This window comes from Eublepharis macularius, chromosome 11 (genome assembly GCF_028583425.1).
Source record: "Eublepharis macularius isolate TG4126 chromosome 11, MPM_Emac_v1.0, whole genome shotgun sequence".
NCBI classification, from domain to species: domain Eukaryota; kingdom Metazoa; phylum Chordata; class Lepidosauria; order Squamata; family Eublepharidae; genus Eublepharis; species Eublepharis macularius.
Window position 1 is genome coordinate 49,965,264 of NC_072800.1, and position 23,127 is coordinate 49,988,390.

At 40.5% G+C, this 23,127-nt stretch overlaps 1 protein-coding gene across 3 annotated transcripts in view; it reads left to right on the forward strand.

Annotated features, from left to right (window-relative positions):
• OSBPL3 (oxysterol binding protein like 3) overlaps positions 1–23,127 on the forward strand; it is a 112,396-nt gene that overhangs the window by 80,799 nt on the left and 8,470 nt on the right. For all 3 annotated transcript variants that reach the window (XM_054990835.1, XM_054990837.1, XM_054990836.1), the window contains 10 exons: positions 8,225–8,359; positions 8,910–9,003; positions 10,891–11,141; positions 13,006–13,143; positions 16,116–16,179; positions 17,793–17,871; positions 18,653–18,797; positions 20,691–20,835; positions 22,105–22,231; positions 22,884–23,006. In XM_054990835.1, the coding sequence (XP_054846810.1) occupies positions 8,225–8,359; positions 8,910–9,003; positions 10,891–11,141; positions 13,006–13,143; positions 16,116–16,179; positions 17,793–17,871; positions 18,653–18,797; positions 20,691–20,835; positions 22,105–22,231; positions 22,884–23,006 (1,301 nt within the window). The remainder of the gene's footprint in view (positions 1–8,224; positions 8,360–8,909; positions 9,004–10,890; positions 11,142–13,005; positions 13,144–16,115; positions 16,180–17,792; positions 17,872–18,652; positions 18,798–20,690; positions 20,836–22,104; positions 22,232–22,883; positions 23,007–23,127) is intronic.

The following is a 23,127-nucleotide window of genomic DNA, read 5'->3' on the forward strand; positions in this document are numbered from 1 at the left end:
TCTTCTGATATGGCATGAATTGAGACTGCTTCCCATGGAAGAATGATATTGCAAAGCATGTTTTCCTTGCATTGGGCCAGCCAGTGACTTGCCGCCCTTCCCTTTTCCTGTAGCAAAACCATCCTTTCATCTAGTTTGATCTAACCAATTCACTTGTATGCACACTGTTTTGTTAGATCACTAATTAATTCCCTGTGTTTACAGCTTTTGCTCCAAAACACAATATTATGAGAGACAAACTGCTCTCTCTTTGTAAACGGTGGATTGGATTTACTGGCAATTATCCTAATCTTAGACTTGAGGAAATTCCTCCAGCCTAAGGAAGAAGCGCTTAAGTTGGAGAAGTCTGGAGGAAGGCTTCCAGCTTTGCTCAAAGGACTGGTAGGATACATGTGATAATGCCCACTAAGTGAGGAGGTCTTCTTGTACAGGTGGCAGGAGCCTTGCTCTGTCACTGGCAAGCTTATTCCTTTGGCGGAAGACTCTTCACCAGGCAAAAGGAAGTCATTGGATGTAAGTTACCCATTGATTCCAATGCAAAATCACAGACAGTGAACACATCAGCCTGAAGAGTGTACTTACAAAACCAGTAAACAAAGAGCATTTACAGTGTGCAATAACGATAACAAGATGATGTGAAAGCCAAATTGCTGAAGTTTTCCTGTTAGTTGCTAGGTTTTGCTCTTTCATGACAATTTCTGGAATATGTTTTTTGACTAGCAACTGAGACTGCTCTTCCTTGAAGCCAAAGTAATATGAATTGAGATATATTTTTAGATCATCATAGACTGGATTTTTTTTTAATGAAGGAAGCAGGTGCTGTATTACTCTGTAAATTGTATAAGGATTTCTTTTGGGTATAGATGCTGATTTATTGAGAAGTCAAATAGGAATCATTAGGATGATATTAATCTCTTGATTAACGTTTTGTATAAACATTTGGATCCAGCAAACGCTGGGAGCTGCACTGTGCTCTGAAGGCAGGCAAAATACAAAGTTAGTCTAATCTAAGGAATGTTCCTACTGCAACTGAGGCACACCTTTTCTGCTGCAAAATGACTTCTGTTTATGGCTTATGGGCCTGTTGCTCCATTAGGTGGTAGAGAGCTAAGTAACATGGTGGGTATGGACTTACCTGGGTCTGAAAGATAAGGCTTTGGGATGGTGGTAGAAATTTTTATCTTTGCAGTTAAGAAAAAGATTCTCAAAGTAGGGCTTACTTTGCACAATTGATGTCATAAGGTACAACTGAAAAAAGTGTTGAAAAGGCAGTGCTTAATTCAGAGAATCAAAGAAATGTTTACCCAGTCTTGCTTGGTATGTATTATTCATCTGCCACTGAATGATCCTGACATTGTATAGTTGAATCTTGAAGGAAATCATTCTCTGAAGTGTGACGTGTTTATCTGCCTTTCCTTTTTCAAATTCCAAGCTTTATAGAGTGACTTCTTTAGGAAATATATTTCTTAGAGAGTTGCAATTGATCTGTTTGCATTGAAAATCATTAGTGAATTATCCTTTAACATCATAAATTTCAGAATGTTGTCTTTCTTATTTGGCTGTGACTACTTACAACCTGTTCTTGAACAAAGTTATTCCACTGGAATTAATCCTGTTGCTTCTTTTGTCCTTACTGTATACTATTGTGAGCATCTTTTTTCTAAGCCACACAGTGGATAATGTTCTTACATACAGGTTACAGGAAAACTATCAGAGGAAGATGTAATTTCCTATAAATTTGTTAGTAATAGCTCAGAATTAACTTTGTGACTTATTCTTTTTAAAATTTTGGATGAAAATTTAAACCCAGTCAAGATGAGTTGTTGCCAGGACTTCATGTATGATCTGACTAGGACATATAGGATATAACCTTGTCCATGTGTCACACTGATTCATAGTTGTTGTATAGGATCCAGACCTGTTTGTCTAACATAACACATGTAGCATAGTTGCATTTTCCTAGCATTGAAATCACAATACTTTTGGCTGGTGAAGTTACGTCTGGAAAGAGTACTTGCGATGAGTGTTGACTGTTGCAAATGTTAATCTGCACTGTATGGTGTAAAAATTATAAAAACAAACTTTATCTAGAGCTCCAAAGGTTTCTTGTTCCATAAGTCATTGCAAGCTTCCTAAAGGAAGTTGCAGAATCCAGTACTTTGAAAGGAGAACCATAGACACAGCTAAATAGTTCCCATTCTTTCAGACAGTTTGGAATCAACTCTATGGCCAGCTAATACTGAAAGCTTCATTTTCCAGTAGTATAATGCAAACATTAAAATATCATAGGTCCAAAATCACAGAAAACCATTACAGAATTGTTGAGCTGGATTCCTGAGGTGGCAAGCTACCACCAGCTTACCATGCAAAATGTATGTGGTAAGTCTTATAAATGAACAGATATTTGCATGAAAACAGAAATGCCCCTGAGAGGTACGTCTAGTCTAAATAACTGGAATTCTAAATCATTCTAAATAAAATCCTGTGTTATTTCTTTCGAAAAGGCCTTTGCTCAACAGTTTAAAATCTGTCACAGTGCAGAGACCCAAGCTACCTTGATTAATATGCTGGCAAAGGTATTTTAAAAAACCTGTGACCTGTACCAAAGTGGAGGAGAGGCTACTGTGTTCCGAAAACAGTGTGTTGGAACTTACACTAGCAGTGAGTCATGAACTGGTGACTCGAAGTATATATATCAGAGACTTAAACTGCCCAACAAAAGAAAGAGGCACCCACTCCAAACACACAAAAATAAGGTGCAAAAGCATAAGAGTAGGGAAATGCAAAAAAAGAACACCAGGATCTCAAAATCAGTGTAAGATATATTCACCTCATAGGAAGCACAAAGGCTTTTCAGAAATCACATGATATCAATCCAATTTTTTTCTTGCTCATATCATGCTGGATTTTTTAAAAATTCTGATCTGCTCTGCTGGTGGTCCTAAGGAAGAGCAGTTCATCATATGTTGGCATTATTGAATAGCAAGTCTGAGTCTCAGTGGTATTGTTGGACAGAACCTCTCCATGCGATGTGGCTGGAAGTTTAATATTTATTTCATCTTGTTATACTTTGTGTATCTGCAGGTTTGTCTGCTACTTTTTGGGCCTGCTGAAACTTAAGATTTGCTCCTGGTGTCCCCACTTTCAAAGACTAGGGCTGTTTCCACATGTCCCGGCATACTGCTAAACTCACAGAACAAGAGTGTCTTCCTGGTGCAATATCTGACATCATTGCGCCACAAGAATGGAATTGAATTGTGGCACGATGATGTCAGAAATTGTGCTGGGAAGATGCTCTTGTTCCATGAATTTAGTGCTATGCTGGGATGTGTGGAAACAGCCTAGGTGTGACTATGATGGGAAAAGAAACAACTGAGGGGTGGGGATATAATAGAGGTTTATAAAATTATGCCTGGGGTAAAGAAAGTGAACAGAGAGAAGTTTTCCTCCATCTCCCAAAATAGTAGAACTTGGTGCCACCCAATGAAGTTGATGGGCAATAGATTCAGGACAGAAAAAAGTAAACAGTACTTTACTCAAGTGATTAAAATGCGGAATTGGCTGCCAGAGGAAATAGTGATAGCCACAGGCATAGATGGTTTTTAAAGGGGATTAGACAAATTCATGGAGGTCTATCAGTGGCTACTAGCTGTGGTGACTAAAGGGACTTTCCACATTCAAAAGCAGTAAACCTGTGAACACCAGTGCCAGGAGGCCACATCAGGGAAGGCATTGGCCTCTCTGCCCTGTTGTTGGCCCTCCAGAGTAACTGGTTGGCCACTGTGTGAGACAGGATGCTGGAGTAGATGGACCACTGGTCTAATTCAATAAGAGTGTTCTTATGTAGGAATATGGTCTGGTGGTGTTTTTATTTATTTGAATATTCTTACCCTGCTTTTCTCCATGTTGGGGAGCTGAAGCAGCTTCCAAAATACAAGTTAAATAAATAACTGGAAAGAAGGAATAAAAATACTCCAAATCTTGGGCAGGTCCTGGATCCACTGGCTCAACTCACTTAAGGGCCTCTGGCTATGAGACAAACAGCCCTTTGGCTCTTGCTTTTTGGCTTGTGTAACTGACCATGTCTAGGCTTTAATACCTGCCACTGGGAAGGAGACAGTCATCCCATAACTCATGGAGCTGGCAGACATATTCCCAAAATTCCCCTCCCTTGCTGCTAATGCCACCATTATGGAATGTTGTCCCTAGTTGGCATCTACTTTGTCACCTTTTAAGAGCTAGGTGAGAGCAGTTTTATTCTCCTGAACTTGAGGTGGATGGTGTAGTTCTGGCTGGAGCTTATTTCTGTTCTTACTGTTATTTTGCTTTTACTATTTTTTACATTTTTGTGTGGTTTCTACTGTTTTTTGTTTCACTTGATGAGGGTTTTGTTTGTTTTTTGTTTCACTTTTGTTAGTTGCTTGGAAACAGGCTGAAATGCAGAGAAAAATCTTTTTTATATTTACTGGTGCTGTCTCTCAGTATTTGGACTACAAACCACATAAAATACTAAGTAGTAAAGAAATGGAGGGGGGAATGTGCAGTTCGGCCCTTTGGATGGCTGTAATGGCTGTGTGTTGCATCAGAGTCCATTGATTTTGATTTTCATCAGCGGACGACTGTACAAAGCTGTTCAAAATTGTGAAATCAACTTTTTAAAATCTATCTGATTACTGTTTTCAACCTATCGTAGTATATTTATTCAAGTTGAACTTTCTGTCTTACAGCAACATCTAATAATCCTAGTATTATTCAAAGATCATGGAAACCTACCAGTTTAGCAATCAAACTGACACATCCTTACAGGAATGAGCGTTCTTAGTGCTATTTATTTAATGATTTATTTTAATAATATGTTTAGTGCAGAGCACCGACACTCTGAATAGCTCTTGATGGTTAAGTGACCAAATTAACCGACAAAACAGCAAAGCTGTCAAGGGGAAAATATGCCTGTAAGTGCTGTAATAGAAAAACCATTACAGATAAGCTTGCGGATAACCTAGGGGCTGTCGATTTTTTAATTAGCTGTTGTGATCTTAGTGAAAAACACTTCACTGCATTTGCTATCTGATAAATGCCTCCATTGTTGTTAAGGATCTTTAATGAACAGGATCTTCCAGATTTTTGTCCCTCATAAATCTGTGCAAAATGAAACAGCATCAGTTTCATGACAAGGGGAGCTTTCCTGCACGCTTCCTTACATGCACAATTCAGAGTGCTGGCTCTTATTTTGAAGGCCCTAAATGGCTTGAGGCCAGGGTACCTGAAGCAACTACTCCATACTATCCAGCCTGCCAATTCAGAACTACCTCCAAGCCCCCATTTTTAGAGGTGAGGCAGATGGCAACTAGAAACAGGGACTTTTCTGTGGTGGCACCTTGCCTTTAGAATGCCCACCCTTTGAAACACTAGACTAAAACACTTCTCTCTCTCTCTCTCTAGCTTTTAATTAGGGGTTTTATCTTTACCACCTTTTAAAAAGGGCTAGCTTCTGATCTGAGGTATGTTTTGCTTTATGCTCTTTATGGCCAACAGCTTGGTTGTAATGGCTTGTTGCTTTATATTGTTACAATATTTTAATTGTAAACCACCTCAAGCAGGACTCTGAAGAGGCAGCATAGAAGTATTCTAAGTAATTAAATAATAAACTTTTCCTGCTCATTCTTTTCCTAGGTGTTCAGCAGCAATCAAATCTTGCTTTATCCATTCACTTGTGTGATTATGTATTAGGTTTACCATTTGCCTGCCCCAGGGCAGACAAATTTTCACCCTCAACTGTCACTGCTTGATCAATTGAGCAGTGGGGGGGGGGAAGCTGGGGGGAGGGGGTCATAGCATATACAATGCCCTAGGAATATCTTCTACTTTTCTGCTAATCTCTGTAGCAAACAGAGGAAATTCCAAGAGCATCTCAGGGGCTGTGATATCATGTCTGGAAGATCTCCTGGCAGTAGCATCACAGTGTCCACAATGCTTCCCCCTCCCCAGACTTCTCCCAGCAAAATGTTCAGGCATAGGGCTGGCAGTCCTATTATGTGTGGGATGTGATCTTCCACCATATAGTAATTCTGTTGACAGAATCAGTGAAAAAAAGGTCTGTGATGATCTGCATCTCTTAAATGCAGAGGAGTTAGCCGTGTTAGTCTGTAGTAGCAAAATCAAAAAGAGTCCAGTAGCACCTTTAAGACTAACCAACTTTATTGTAGCATAAGCTTTTGAGAATCACAGTTCTCTTCGTCAGATGCATGGAGGGCAAGAAGAAACTGGTCAGATATATAGGTGGAGAGGGGAAGGAGGAGTAGATGCAAACAGTAGCTTCTGATATGGAGATCAGTTTGCTTCTGTTAAGGAAGTCAGTTACTTCTGATAATGAGATAACCATTCATAGTCTCTATTCAATCCCAGCCTGACTGAGTCAAATTTACATATGAATTCCAATTCAGCAGCTTCCCGTTGGATTTTGTTTTTGAAAGGTTTCTGTTGAACTACAGTGACCTTTAAGTCCTTGATGGAATGTCCCGGTAGATTCTCTTAAAGAAGCCTGGAAGGGCTGTACACACACATTTTCAGGACTGTTAAGGGTGAGTCCCTTTCAGAATCAGAGAGCTTTGAGTGAGAGGCTACTCCAAGGCTTCAGATTAGGTAGCCTGGTCTGGAAAGAGGAGGGTCTTTTTTCAGTCCTAGCAGAGAGAGATCCAGTGTGAGGAATTTGAGAGACGGAGTCCTCAGGGAGAACAGTTTTAACACTGACAGAAGAACTGGGAAAGTTGGCAAGGAGGTTTGGGAAGTGAGTGCAGACTCCCAAACAGGCCAAAGAAAGGGGATGGATCTTCTAAGGGAGGAGATTATCCCCACCCAAACAGGGAGGTAGCTCTGGAAAATGGAGAGATCCCTGGTCAGGTGTGGTTGGAAACTGCCTGTGGAAACCTTCAGATTCAGATGAAGACTGGTGTGTGGAGAGAAGGGGACTGGGGTACTAGAAAGTGAGTATCAGCATATTCCTAACTCCAAAAGTGACATAGAATACTAAAAGAAAGTATACCAGAGTGCTTGGGAAAAACCAAGGGAAGAAAAGCCTCAGAACAAAAATATTTTATGTATCTGTGGAGAGCATACAACTGAATACTGTGCATGTTCTGATTTACCTCATAAATTGTCAACCCCTGATTTCACCTGACCTTTCCCTTCTAAAATAAAATCAACTAGTTAGTTATGTTTGAAATTTTTAAAATGCCTCTGGTGCTATTTCTGCTGTTTAATGACGAGGGAACATCATAAGGTCACAGAACTGTTTACAATTAAAATAATATGACAATATAAAACTGCTTTTTGTTAGCACCATTCAAAAAAGGATTTTTCTTGAAAACTGACAAGATACCCTCTTCCTGGTGCAAAAAGCACCGAAGAAAACGGAAGACTGGGCAAAGCTGTCCAAAGGTGTATTTGTGTGTTTGTTTTTGTTTTCTTGTGTAAACCAAGCTATCAACCTAGTCTTGTTTACAATTCGATGCTCTTCATCTTTGGCAGATTTTGGGAGCACACTCTGGTGGTATACCATACAGTCTAGGAGAAACAGACGTCCTGGAATGACACTATACCCTTGCTGAGCTTATTCCCCTCAGCAAACCCTGTCCTCCATAGACACTATTCTCAAATCTCCAGGATTTTCCTGAGCCATAGTTGGCAACCCTAGATGAGAGACTACACACACTGCTTGCCTTGAGCTGCAGATCGATTCTTTTGTGCTTTGCTGCTTATGATCTTCTAAAATGCATGCCACCAGCTGCACACTTTTATTCTTGGTATTATCTGTAATAATCTTTCAACTCTTTGAATGACTCTTCTTAGGCTGCCCTATCTTTTCTCTTTGGATTCTCCATTCTTCTGTTTCTTCCCTTCCATGTGATCCCATATTTTTCACTGCCACTTGTGATATCAGCAGATATTCTATTCCTTGCCTTGTGGATTCACGCATGCTAAAAGAAACATGGCAGCTGGGACTAAAACTTTGGCAAGACACTGCAAGTAGCAGGTGCATTTATTTAACCAAGGAGATGAAATCCCTTGCAGTAAATGAATAGAACCAACACCTCAGGGGTTGGCTGGCCTCTTCCTGATGATTTAAACAACTTTCCTTAAAATCCATTATTTTTATATCCTTCACATCTGCTTTATGCTTACATTATGCTTTCCCTAAAAGCCCTTTTCCGCCCTCTTTTTACAGGAAAATTCAGAGGAAGAAACCAGGGGTCTGGTTCATCAGCTTTCCAATGAAAGTCGGCTGTCTATAACGGATTCTCTCACCGAGTTTTTTGATGCACAGGAAGTCCTGCTGTCTGCCAGCTCTTCAGAAAACGAGGTCTGGGGTGCTAGTTTCGGAACATCAGGCTCATGTTGCTCATTTCAAAGTATCTTGACCTTTTCCTGCCTTTGCACATTAATTGCCATCCAGGTGCCCCAAGCGGCATGTTACTCACTCTTTCAAAGCACAGGCTTTATTGCTGCTTGTTTAAAGAATTTTGAGAAGCAAAAGCCTGGGAGAGAAGAACAGGAAGCGCTGCTTGAATGTAGATGCTACTAGATTAAAAAATAAAGTAAAATCTTTAACCTCCCGATGTATGTTTTAAAGTAAACATTTTTCCTGTATTTGGCAAAGAAATGTTGCAATATTTTTAAAATATGCAACAATGTTTATTTAGAGCACTTTTGCTCTCAGGCTATCTGGAGTCCGTGCCAGATGCTACAACAGCATTCTCTTGTTGCAAGAGCCATTCCAACCATCATGACCTATTTTTATCAGTTTTTTTAGTTTCCTCAAACACTGCTGTCTATTATGCATGTGAATTGTGTCCCTCCGACTTACCTCTACCACTGTAATCAGAATGAAACTATATCTCCTTCCTCTTCAGATATCGGATGATGATTCATATGCCAGCGATGTCAGTGATAACATCTCTGAAGACAACCTAAGTAATGACATAGAGAATGAAAGGCAAACCCTTGGTAGGACACTCTTTTTTTTTATTCTATTCTGAGATTTATTTATTTTTTTTGCATTATCAGAAATTGGTAATGAAGTAGGACTTGAGTGAGATGGAGGGTTCCATTTCTTTTTAAAATTTACATTGTGTATAAAGTTCCTCCATTTCACTTCTCCAATGCTTCCTCTTTTGCAGTCAAAACCACCTGTCAGGAGAGGAAATAGCCTAGGACTGAACAGAATCATGCCTTTCTCCTTCCCCACTCAAAAATTGAATATCACGCATACCCAATGGGAAGGAGAGAAGATACAACACTGAACACTGTGCTGCTTCCTCACACAGACATGTGCTTATGGGTTGTTGCACCTGTGTGAGGATGGATTGTTCCTTTCATTCTTAGTGCAAAAACATGCACCATCCATCCATTTTATTACAGTCCAGATGTCTTCTCTTCAGGTTGCGCTTCTGTTGGAGAGACCCTTTCTATTGCTACCAGTGGATATGCTGTGTTTTATGCATGAAAACAGCAAACCCAAGAGGGAATGATCCAGAGCACTACGGGAAAAACGCAGCAGCTTTTTCTTTATTCTTCATAAACATTCTATACATGGCACCTCTGGGACTCTTTTCCATTGTGTTAGAATTGTGATCAGTGCTCCAATTGTTGTGATCCCACACTGCATTCCTGGACTGGAATGTGAAACCCAATTTCAAATTTAACATACAGATATGATTCCCCCACCCCCTTCAACTGCTGAAAAATTAAATACTTGTAATCAAATGAGGAGTGCTTTATTTTTGGCACAGCAAAAAGTCAGCGTGGCACAGTGACTAAAGGGTGGGCTTAGAAGCAGAAAGTACTGGGTTCAGATTCCGGCACATTGATATAAATCATTAATTGCTTGCTTTATTCATTTATTTTCTGTGTTGCAGAAAACAAAATTAAAATGAAGGGGTTTTTGGTTGTATTGTTTATAGTACATATTACACTATTTTTTTCTCATGGGTTGTATACTGTTTGGATTGTATTCTGTAGCAGAGTTGCCTATTGTCTGGAGAAAAAAATGTCCTGCCCCTTTAATAAAGGCTTAATGAGGTGTTATATACCTCCAGACAATGAAAAGCTTCTATACATTAAACCTCTATTAAAGAGACAGGACATTTTTCTCCAAGTCTGTTGGCAACCCTCTTCTATAATCCATCATGAGACGCCATAAAGCAGATGGACTATAAATGAAGTAAATATCACAGTCCCTCCTAACAAACTAGCAGTTCTGTAACATGTCCATACTTTTCAGCTAAAGCCAAATGGAGACAACTCAGCCCACAGCAAGAGTTTAAAAATACAAAGCCATGTGTACTGAAAACCAGCTAGGAGCAAATACCATCCAAGTAGCTAAAAGGATGTTGCAATAACCTATTATTGGAAAATACCCAACAAAGGAGGCAGGTGTATAGAAGAAGGGCATTCCAGAGCCATGGTTAGCCAACAAGAAGGCATTAACTTCTATGGCCAACTGGGACAGGGGCATGAAGGAAGGCTTTATGTTGAGAAGATGAATGCAGGATGATATGGAAGTCCTCCTCAACCTAATCTGCCTCACAGGGCTGTTGTATGGATAACAACTCTAGTCCTTTGCTGTTGGTTTGAATCCCACTACTGCCAGGTGATCAGCAGATGGCCTTGGGTAAGCCACTCCTTGCAGCCCCAGCTCCTCAGCTGTATTGTGAGAATAATAATGGCACTGACTTTTTTCACCACTCTGAGTGGGGCACTAATCTGTCTAGAATAGTCGAATATAAGTGCAGTTATTATTATTATTATCAAAACGTATTTTTATAACTAAGGAGGCAGACAGCCATGAAAGTCCATGAGTCATCAAACTAACTCCCAGCATCTGTCTTCCAGACTGTGTTCCTGACGGCCACATGGAATGCCATTCCCAGCGGAGGACATGTCTGCCAGCGCCATGCCCCAATACAAGTAACATCAGCCTTTGGAACATTCTACGGAACAACATTGGAAAAGACCTCTCCAAAGTGGCAATGCCTGTTGAGTTGAATGAGCCCCTGAATACTCTGCAACGACTCTGTGAAGAACTGGAATACAGTGAGCTATTGGATAAGGCAGCACGGACAAGTAACTTGTTTGAAAGGATGGTAAGAAGAAATATTCCTGCCTCCTTCTCAGTTCTGGTCAGACAGTGATTTTTTCCCTCTTTCACATGTGCATAAAGATGTGAGGAATGGTGCATCACTGCACTGTAGCTTATACAGGAAAGAAACTCTGAATATTTTTCCCTTGTCCCTGTCCTTCCTGCATTGGAAGATCACTTGAGCAGTAGAAAGGGGAAAGAGTAAGTTTTGTGTTCCTTTGCATAGCTGGAAAACTGCATAGCTCAGATTGCAGCTCCCACAACTGTGTAAAGGGTGGAAATGCAGCACTACAGTATGCAGCCAAGAGAAGTCTGTCGTCAGTTTTGAATATAATGTGTAGAGAAACAAAAGTGCCTTTTTGATGAACAGTACACACAATGTGCAAAGGAACCACATTTGACTCCTGCCTGTCTAAAGGATAGCTAGCTACTACCACCATTATGGGCAGTGTCACAAAACCGGTTTTTATGCTTTAGTTTTTCTTAGAAAGAGAGTAATCTTAGCAGATAGATGTATCCTCTGTAAGATATGATGGGTGGCTTGAGTGTCTGTTACTTCATGGGAAACCCCAATACGTACAGCAGTCAAAAAAGTACTAACAGAGACTTCTCATTTTCTGGGTTATACATGTGCACTGAGATTAATTTTAATGTTAGATTAAAAGTAACATGCAGAATGGTTCCTACTCTCTTGCAGTCTTTACGAAAAGAGCTCCTTCCTATTGGTCCTCTCTAAACCATTTGATGAAGGCACCTTGTTAGTTAATATATTTGATTCCCATAAACAGCTGAATAAACTTTTTGGGCACTCCCATTTTTCAGTATATGAAGCAAATCTGTTCTGTTAGCATTCTAAGGACTTGCATTCTGGCAATTTCCTCTGCCCCTGATAGAACAGTAGCCCTGCTTGTGAATGGAATTTGGTAGTGTAGTGTTCTTTGCCATTTCTGTTAATTGTACTGGGAAATGTATATATGCCATTTGTTAAAATGAAACCAAAAAACGATTTTTTCCAACAATTTTTACTCTTTGCAACGGAACTTTGTTTAAAAGCACTTATGGTTAGGTATGGATTTCAGATACCTAGTTGGTGTTGTATACAGTGTCACTGCCCCAAGCCAAAGTAGTATGTACAGAGCCCTTGGGGCTCTGTGCATGTGGAACCTTCTCAGAATGGTTACAATTCTGCTGACCAGTTACTTGGCAGGGAATGAGAAATAAGAGCAGTTGAACATACATGCATTCCCAACAACTGGGTCAGTAAGCGCAGCACCCACTTGTGCAGGGCTCCTCATTCAGCTGGCCATGCGTGATCATAAGCCTCATGTGTGCAGTGCCCTGCAGCTGGAGCAAGTTGTGTGAAGACACCAATCGCTTATCCCTGGAGCTCCCGTTTCCAGTTTCCATAAATTGAATTCTGTAAGTAGTAAAGATTCATGGTACCTTCTGCACCTTTCCTGGCAATGGGAAAGCGGTCTTAGGAATGCAGAGCTGCGTGCTGGATTGTGAATTGTAAACATTACCCTACATGTTCCCTTCTGTCTCTTCTTAAACTTTTTAAAATGAGTATGAGCTTTCATTTGCTTTTTGGCTTCTTTTTAAAAGTTCACACTTTTTAGGGTTTCCACTCTACATTTTAATAAAGCAACTCTGTAAACAATGAGTCATATTCCAGTGCTCAAGAGTATAATACTCCAGCTTGCAGGAGGCATAGATACAATTAGATTTAAATTAGAATTTAAGTAGAAATGTGTCTGACATTTGAAGAACACCTTTCTTCTTAAAAAAGAAGCACTTATCCAATACAGCAAGGACATACACACTTACCCCTTTATTAATGACCAGTATTCTGTACATTCTGTTTTTAGGTGTACATGGCTGCTTTTGCTGTCTCTGCCTATGCATCCAGTTACTATAGAGCTGGAAGTAAGCCATTTAATCCTGTGCTTGGAGAAACCTATGAATGTATCCGTGAAGATAAGGGCTTCCAGTTTTTTTCTGAACAGGTACTGCAATGCTGCTGTTATTCTGTTCTGGTAAACTTGCTAATTTTGGTTGCTTATTAGGAATCTCTAAGGTGATCACTGAATTTGAGTTGTGAGCATGAGATGCCTATCAAGTTGCAAACAGCAGCATTGATGGAAGCATTTCAGACTCATGAAGATCAGGATAGTGTATGATTACAGGATGTTTTCTAGCAAGTGTGGGCAATGTATTAACAACTGGGGTCCTTGCCAGTAACATCTCTTCTTTTAGAGGACCACAGTTATTTGCATAATGTTCTTACATGTGATCAAAACAGTCTGCTTGTAATTTTCACAGACAAGGCTGATGCCAAGGTACAACTGGGATTCATATTACCATTTTACTTTAGAAGGATTAATTGAAAAACCCAAAGGCATCCATTTAAATAATCCGAACGTGCTAACATTAATCCTTGTAGCTGCTCTGCGATTTCTGTGTTCTTTCACCTTTTTTGTTTGTCACATTGTTTGAAATTGTTTCTGAATTCGTAAGATTTTGGATGTGTAATTGAAATGGGAATTAGGTGTGGAAACAAAGATGGTCAAACTTCTTCTACGATGTAAATGGAGAATCTTGACCAGAAAAACTAGAAATTTGGTTGGTAATTGGAACAGACAATTTGATATTCTTGAGAACAGAGTTGATGGGTAACTGCCATAGGCACTGCAAGACCTTTCTATTCAGAAGTGTGTTTAATGAGCGTACTAAGGGAGAAGAGATGCAGAAATGGAAGCGTGAAATGCAAATCCCCACTACCACACTTGATCATTCCTTCCTGGCCTAGACTTCTCTGTGGCAAATTTTAATGAGGAGGGGCCTGGTTGGAGGCCTTCCTTGCTCTGGCCACTACCAACAGTGGCAGCAATGAAAATAGGCAGCTAAGACTAGGCTGGACGTGTGCAGCAGCAGCTCCTGTAAACGCAGATTCTTAGGCCAGCCCTTATCTGAGCCCTGTGACTGACAGGCCACAGGAGCCAAGAGTGGTCAGACACAGGTCCCATCTCATATGTGTACAAGAGAGGGGTATAGATCTCCCTCTGTGTGTGTGTGTGTGTGTGTGTGTGTGTGTGTGTGTGTGTGTGAGAGAGAGAGAGAGAGAGAGAGAGAGAGAGAGAGAGAGAGAGAGAGAGAGAGAGCATATGAAGAACTCTCATACAAATGATTGAAAAGGTGTTGAGAGAGGGGAGGAGTGTGAAATGATTAGATGATTTCTAGATGTTTAATTTGTTGATCATATAAGGTATATTGTAATTTGATTGGTTATGTGGCTAACTTGTCTCCTTTTCTTGAATGATCTGCTTTGTTTGGGCTTTGAGTTCTCTTGCATGGATTGTGTGTATGTGTGTGAGTGAGTGAGAGAGAGAGAGAGAGAGAAAGTATTCTTTAAGTGTCTGTGTTTGGGTTGGATCTTAACAAGCTTTCCCACTGGTAAAAGAAAGAGTAGGGACCCCCTGACCACCAAAAGGCTATTCTGGGGGTTGTGGGACCCACATGAGTAAAAGCCACACATACCAAGGACTGCAGTGAAGAGGGAAACCAGGTAAGATCCTGCTGAAAATAAGATACAGCCCTTTGAAATTAAATGGTGTTTAATTGAGGTCCTAAGTTCATTTATTTAGAAGTTCTGTTGACATCATTCAAAAAGGAATAGCATAAAAATCTTCTGAACAGCTATATTCAGAGGATACATCTGATGAAGAGATCTGTGGTTCTCAAAAGCTTATGCTACAATGAAGTTAGTCTTAAAGGTGCTATTGGACTCTTTAATCAGGGCCATATTTAAGGGGCAGGAGGGTCGCTTGCCCCGGGTACCACCAAAGAGAGGGTGGAGGGTGCGGCTGCTAGCTGGGAACACGTGGAGCTGGCGTCAGCAGTGCAGGTAGCTGCGCACATGGGAGGGCTGGGAGGCCGCCGTGCTACCCTGGCCACCTGCTGTGCCAATGGGGTGGCCAGCTTGCTGGGTGCTGAGCTGGCCCTCTGGCTCCTGCAGTGGCTGCTGGCCAAGAGCATGCTGCCAGGTAACAGGTGGGGAGGTAAGCGGCCCAAATTGTGGGAGTGCTTCCAGGAAGTGACATCATTGTGTGGTCCTGGGAATGCGCATGTACGCTTTGCATGCGCACATGTGGTAACAGGGGCGCCACCTGCCAGGAGTTGCCCTAGATGCTTGCAACCCACACTAGTGCTATTTTGCTATTACAGACTAAAATGGCTAATTCATCTGGATCTACATTCAGAGGAGAGTTGGGATATCACTGCAAGGGAGAATATTGGCACTTTGTGCCATCTAATGCAGCAAATTTATCATGTTCTCAGTTCAGCATTCATTTATACTGGCAATAGTACAAATGGATAAAGTTAAATAACATCTCCCAATCTGTGCGCCTTTTAAATAACAGCTCCTGTTGCTATAGTCCGCTTTTTTAAGCTGAGGAAAAAAACTAAAAGCAGCGTGTAGACCCACCTTAGCGCATAAAGAAGATATTGAGGAAGCATTTGGCCAAAATGTGTAGAGGACTTGTTTTATTTCCCCACCACTTTAAATTCAGATTTCTTCATGGCGATGGACTTTATGGACATTCAGTCCTTTTGAAAATGTGAAGAGTACTGTATTGTACGAATGTTTCTATGGATGTTATCTTTCATTTCTCAAAGAAAATCTCTCTCTCTTTAATGTACAGAATCTTTAGTTTACCTTTAAACATCTACATTCGGAACACAGTTGTTGATACTGACAAGCACCTTTACTTTACAACTCATCTTCATTTTCCTGAGGAGCTGTAGAATGCATTTATTTGTCACTGATTTTCATTTTACCAGCTCCCTCTTGTGGTCAGCAGTATATTTAAAGGAGAATAAAATCATTCCAAAATTTCTACGAGAGGTGGGGAGGAACCAATTAAAAACAAGCTTGTAAATGTAACTATAACCTTTTCTTTTTTCTTTTTTTTTTTAGGTCAGTCATCACCCTCCTATCTCAGCATGTCATGCTGAATCTGATAATTTTGTCTTTTGGCAAGGTAACTCTTTAATTTATCATTTTCTACCATCGCTTCCAGAATACGGGAATAGTCTAGAAGTTCAGAATAGACAGATGTTAAGGTCTACTTTAGACACATGTGCACTAAGGCACAGCTTCACATGTGAGAAAATAGAAACATCTGCATGGTCCATAGCCATAAAACACATCAAATCTTGGAATTTCGTCTCTTTGAAATGTAGAAAAACACTTATTGTTAGAAATTAATCAATAGTATCTCACTATCATGAATTTGAAACATGTAAGTGATACACATATAATATTGCAACAAAATAGCATTTATAATCTGTTTATATTTATACCCTGCTCCCCCCACCCCCCAGGTGGGAACAGAAACTGCCTTAAACACTGTTCTTCCCTTCTACATTTTCTCATCAATCATCCCGTCCGGTAGATATGGCTGAGGTGGTATGACTGGCCCACGGTCACACACCAAACTTCCATGGCAGATCAGACACTGTCTCATTTTTAAAGGAATATAGTGGACAGTCAGAATCTTAAGTAAATATTTTTAGAAGTTTTAGCTTTTTATCAATGTATTTCAAAATCAGTAGAGGAAATACCTTGTCTTGTTTCCCCCAGACATTTGACTGGAAAAGAGGGACACAGTTCTTCAACAGTTATATGAGCCGGAGTGGTGTAGTGATTAGAGTGTCAGAAGACTAGGGTCGGGACACCCAGATCACATATCCACTCTGCCGTGAAGGTCACCTTGGGCCAGTTATGTTCTCTCAGCCTAACCTACATCATAGAGTTGTCGTGAAGATTAAATGGAAGAAGAGGGAAAGGCTGTATGTCACCCTGAGCTCCTTGGAGGAAGAGTGGAATAAAAATGTACTTAATAACAACAACTACTACTACTCTGCTTATCTGCTGCTCTTCTAGTCAGTTTAGTGTCCCACTCAGCATATCTGCGGCTCTTCTAGACAGTTTAGTGTCCCACTCTTAGCAGTGAACAAGGTCAGTGTTATTATCATCCCCAGGATATAGCTGGAGGAGCTTGGGCTGAGAGGAGTGGCTTACCCAAGGCTCATGGTGGTAGTGGAATTTGAACCAGCAGAGTGCTGATTTGCAGCCTGACTATGTAACCACTATTCCACAGCAGCTTTCGATTGAAGTTGGCCTTGCCAACCATAAGTGGGTGGTTCATTACAGAAGACATTTCTGACAGTGAAGGCCAAACCCAATGATCTCTATGCATGGTTAGCTTCATAGTTGGCACTAAGTTGGCATCTGTTTGGTGCAAACTGGGCTTTCATTGTGAAAGGAGTTTGCAGTTTTGAATGCCACTTCTCAACCTATTAAATAATTGCTGGTCTGTATTTGCTGTCCTATCAGAGGCCGAGTTTGTGCAAAGAAGAGTCCTGTCTGTCTCAAAGTTGGGGGGAGCATCTGGCCATGGATGTAATGGTTGTCTGAACTGGCCATTGCTCCACTGAAATGATTTATTTTGGAATCATGGTATACTTTAGAATCATAGGGTTGAAAGGGTCATCTAGTCCAACCCCCTGCACAATGCACTTTGTAGGCAGTATAACAGTAGCTAAGTCAACAGGCAGACATGCTTAAGTTTTGTTTTGTTTTTAATTTCAGATATCAGATGGAAGAATAAATTTTGGGGGAAATCCATGGAAATTGTACCGGTTGGTACAACACACGTAATTTTGCCAGCGTAAGTTCTATAATAGTGTGCTGATGAATCTGGACCAGGTTTGCCAGATAGAATTTTGTCCTTTGTTATGTGTTCTCTGCAGTCCCACATGGGAACTGCACATGTGCAGGCCAGCCACAGATGTTCTAAAGCTCCAAGAGGCATGTGACACTCGCCTAGCCTTTTTGTGCACTTCCCTCCAGTTGTGGCTCTAAAAGGCAGGGCGAGTGGCTCCCTCCCTCAGTTCCTCTTTAGCCGCTGCTGGAAAAGGATGTGTTCTTCTCTCCACTCCTCAATTCTGAAGATAGTTGCAAATTCGGGCTTTCAAACAACAGATGAAAAGTTCAAATCCCTGTCCATGTTCTCCTGTAGTAACTCACTACCTTTAGTTAAATGTGTCAAGTGAAGATGTATTGCAATCCCTCTAATCCAGCTGTATCTACCCTGATGAGCAATCCCTCTCTAGGGTCTTGAGCAGAGGTCCCACTCTGGAGATTGCCCCTGGGGCTGCCTTATGCAGAGCATGTGCTGTACTGCTGATCCCTGACTCTTAAGCACCCTTCCTTTGTGAAATGCTAACATTTCTGAAAAACCTTAATTTAGATCTTAATTTGTTATCCAAAAGTGCCATTCTGGTTCTCCTCCCCCACCCCACCCCCACCCCATGAGACATTTCCTCACTGTTATAAAATGGGATATTCAGAATGTTTCAGACAACAATTCTAACAAAATCATCTCTAGCAAACTGCTTCTTCTTAGCTGTTTCATGTCATGAGCTCATTGATTTCCATTTGCATTCCAGTTTTAGGGACCATTATGAGTGGAATAAGGTGACATCTTGCATTCATAATATTTTAAGTGGGCAGCGATGGATAGAACACTATGGAGAAATCATCATAAAGAATCTAAATGATCACACATGTCACTGCAAACTTACTTTTATAAAGGTGAGATTCTTGGTAACATCAAAATTGTCTTGTATATGGTAGAGTGTTTTTGAATGTCAACAGGATGACTAACAGTGCAATCCTAAGCAAAGTTACTCCAATCTAAGCCCATGGGTTTCAGTGGGCTTAGACTGGAGTAACTCTGCTTAGGATTGCACTGTAAAAGCAATCCCAAGAAGAGTTATACCCTTATAAGCCCACTAATTTCAATGTATCTAAAAGGGTGCAATTGTGTTTATGATTACTCTATAAAAGTTCTTCCTGAGCAACCAGGTTGCTAAATGGAATTGTGAGGTTGACTTAATCATTTTTGTTGTTGAAATGGTTCCATGATATAATTTTCCCCTGTCTTCCTTCCATGATTGAATTTTCTTGTGAAGTAGCCTTACATGGCCAGATATGTATTTTAAGTAAATTATTTTTATAAAGCTTAAAAACATTGTGAAATCAAGCCAGTGTACTATATTAGCTAGATTGTCTAATTAGAACTGGGGAACCCACTACATCATGAAGCTACACAGGTGACTGTTTGGACCAGTCATTGTCTCAAAGGCTTATTAACATGTTACAAAGTCCTTGTATCCCACTTTTTTCCTATTTACAAAATTTATACCCTATGTTTCTGCCCTCATCACGGCCACAAAATCGACCAACAGGTTAAAAACATATATAATAAAAACACATCTTAAAAAACATTACAGCCAAATGGAAGCACATCATCTGAATAATTAAAACCAAAGTAAAATACACCTGCAGCATAATAAAATTCACATACATGAGAACAAAAATTAAAAACAGGACAGGAAGGAGGGATCACTGAGGGAACTCCCAATAAAACAAAAAAGTCTTCACCTGCTGGCAGAAATCAGCAACAGAAAGGAAGAGTGAGTCTTTCTGGTGAGAGAGTTCCAGAGTTTGGGTGCCATGACTGAAAAGGCCCTGTCCTGGATTGCCACCTGTTTTAATATCAGAAGGTGAGGGCACCTGAAGTTAGTCCTTGAAAGATTACCATAGCACTTGGGTAGGTTTGTAAGGGAATAAGGGATTTTGGTTCCACACCATGTGTGGCTTTAAAGCTCAGCTGACCAGCACCTTGAATTGTGCCTGGAAACAAATTGGGAGCAGTGTAGATGGGCCAAGTCTGGAGCAATATGGCCCCCATGACCCACTTCAGACAACATCCTGGCAGCAGCATTCTGCACCAATTGAAGATTCTGAACACTTTTCAAGGGCAGCCCCACATAAAGTGCATTGCAGTAAACCAGTCTAGATGTAACTAGGGCTTGCACCAGAGTAGCCAGATCTATCCTACCCAAGAAAGGCTACAGCTGGCTAACCAGTCAAAGTTGGTAAAAGGCAATCCTGGCCATACCTGTCACCTGCTTATCCAGAAGTAGGCAATATGTCTACCTTTTGATCAGCAGCGCTCTAGGAGTTCTGCTGAAACTTTCCCAGAGGTATGAGGTCCCGATTCAGACCATGGATTGCAGGGAGAGGGGACTAAAGCCTTTCCCACACTCCGTTTTCCTGACCTGAGCAGCTTTTGGGAAGCCTCTATTTGTCCTGTTGGGACCTACATGTGTTCTGCTGGTCTGCATGCAAATTTCCCCAAAGAAGGATAATAGGATTCTTCTCCTGCAGTCAGAATTTGTTATTTTTATGCCACCTTTCTATGAAGATTATGGTCAGAGTGGTTTACAAAGAATAAAATAAAACCAATACAATACAAGCAGAAATCTCCCATAAAACAGTCTTTTCTGCCACCTCACCTTAGCCCATTTGGCTACATACATCAGCTCTGTTTATTACAAGATCTAAAACTGCAAATTAATAGACACTTTTTTTAAACTAACCTTTTGAAAGTGATTTTAGTTTCACTGACTTAATTTCTAGGCAAAGTACTGGAATCACAATGTTCACGAGATTGAAGGCAGTGTTTTGGACAAAAATGGGAAAATAGTGCATCGGCTTTTTGGAAAATGGCATGAAAGTATATACTGTGGGACACCATCTTCTCCAAACTGTATCTGGAGAGCAAGTTAGTGACTGTATTTTTTAATACATTTATGAACCTTTTGCTTTCTTTTCTCCTAATTTAGGTTTTTGTAATTTTTATGTATTTATTTATGTTACTTATAGTCCGCCTTTCTTGCTGAGACTCAAGGCAGATTACACAGTGTAAGTAAATATAGTCAACAGCAGGGATAGTCAGTAAACAATGCAACAGGATATGTAAATGCAAAAGTGCATAGATTTGAACAAGCAGAAATCCAATACAGAGCTGAAACAATGCTGAACTAGAGCACAAGCAACTTTAAATCTGGTATATTAAACAAAGCAGAAACTACCTAGTAGGGTCAACAGACTGTGCATAGTAGCATAGTCTATAGTCCCCATTCCTTTACTAGTGCATCTCTATGAAACCACTTCCTAACAGTAGAGCCCTCCTATCTGAATAATAATTCACTGAATAATAATTCAATAATAATTATTCACTTGAATAATTCAGTTTTGCATAGTTTGCAGAAAGCCAGGAGAGTGGGAGCTTGCCTGACCTCTTCAGGCAGGCAGTTCCATAAAGTGGGGGCCACCACTGAGAATGCATGTGCATGGGGCAGCTGTTGATCCTCGACTGTATTCTAAGGATGAGGTCTTCTGCTAGATAAAACCAAATAATGATTACTCATAAATGACTGCCAGAAAAGTCAAGTTTAAGACTGGCATCTTTCTTTCTTTTTCTTTCTTTCTTTTTCTTTCTTTCTTTTTCTTTCTTTCTTTCTTTCTTTCTTTCTTTCTTTCTTTCTTTCTTTCTTTCTTTCTTTCTTTCTTTCTTTCTTTCTTCTTTGAAAGGCTTTCTTATACAGGAAGAATAATATGCGGATAGCAATGTTTAACTGTGGTTTAACCGTGGTTGTTAATTAATCTGAACACCTGAGCCACAGTTAAGAATTGTATGCAGAATAAAATATAAAACCCGTTGGTTTAAGTAGGTTTGTAAATATATATGTGCATGTGTGTAGATATCTGTACAAACAAGCCTTCTTAAAAGGTAAGACAAAAGCTAGAAGGGAGGGGGAGTCACTGAAAAAGACACTTACCATCACAGGAGCATTGCATTAAACACAGCTATAGCTCAGTGTTATATCGGCAGTGAACCAATGAAAACGTGGGGAGAGGGCCTTTATGAAAGCTGCACATGCTTAAGCATGCTTAATTACATTGCTTTTTCCAAGCCGTAAGTTATTAAAATAAGCCAAGGGTGTTGGATTTGGGCTGGTAGATAAATGAAACCATTTTTTATTTATAGATCCAATGCCTAATGATTACGAGCAGTGGTATGGTTTCACACAGTTTGCATTAGAATTGAACGAATTGGACCCAGTCACGAGACCGATGCTACCACCTACTGACACCAGATTTAGACCTGACCAAAGGTAATGTATTCATTCTTTTCATGTAGTGAATTCCTACAGTGGCACAATTTTTATTACCTTTGACCCTTCAGATGTAGGAGCACTCCAGTGTATGGTGTGTCTGCCATAAAGGGCGGGGGAGGGTGGGAGCCAGAATCAATTAAATGTGTCATTTGCATTGGCATGAGGGAGATGAAGCAGCAAGAAAATGGTGTCCTCAGACCATTGATCTCTGACTGCCTCCAGAAAGGCTGGTAGCTGCTTTTCAGTTGCTTCCCACCACCTTTTCTATCTGGATCTGGAATCATTCCTTCAACTTGCTGTCTGGGTTGGGATTAAGGCCAAGTCTGGCCACTGTTCCTGATTTGTGTCCTACTCCAAGGAGCTTGAGGCTGAGGCAGCATACATCGTTGCCCCCTCCTCCCTTTTATCATCATCATAACCTTGTGGGATAGGTTACACTGAGTTGCTGACCCAAGGTCACACAGTGAGTTTCATGACCAGTGAGCATTTGAACGGGAGTCGCCCTGGCTGTAGTTCAGCACTCTAACTGCTCCATTACACGGACCTCCTAAAAGGTCCAGTCACAACACTTGAGGCTTGCACATCTTGCCCTGAGAGGGTCATAAAATGAAACGTACTGTGCTGACCTTTTCTATCCTATGTACTGCAGGTTTCTAGAAGAAGGGAATATTGAAGAAGCAGAAGCGCAGAAGCAGAGGATTGAGCAGCTACAGAGAGATAGGAGGAAAATTCTAGAAGAAAACAATATAGAGCATCAACCTAGATTTTTCAGGTACTTTTGTCAGATAGTTTTGCTTCAGTGACCACTAAAATATTTTTGATCTATTAACATCCTATGTATCTAATCTGTCTCTCATCTCTCACACACACTATACTACATTCAGCTTTTGTTC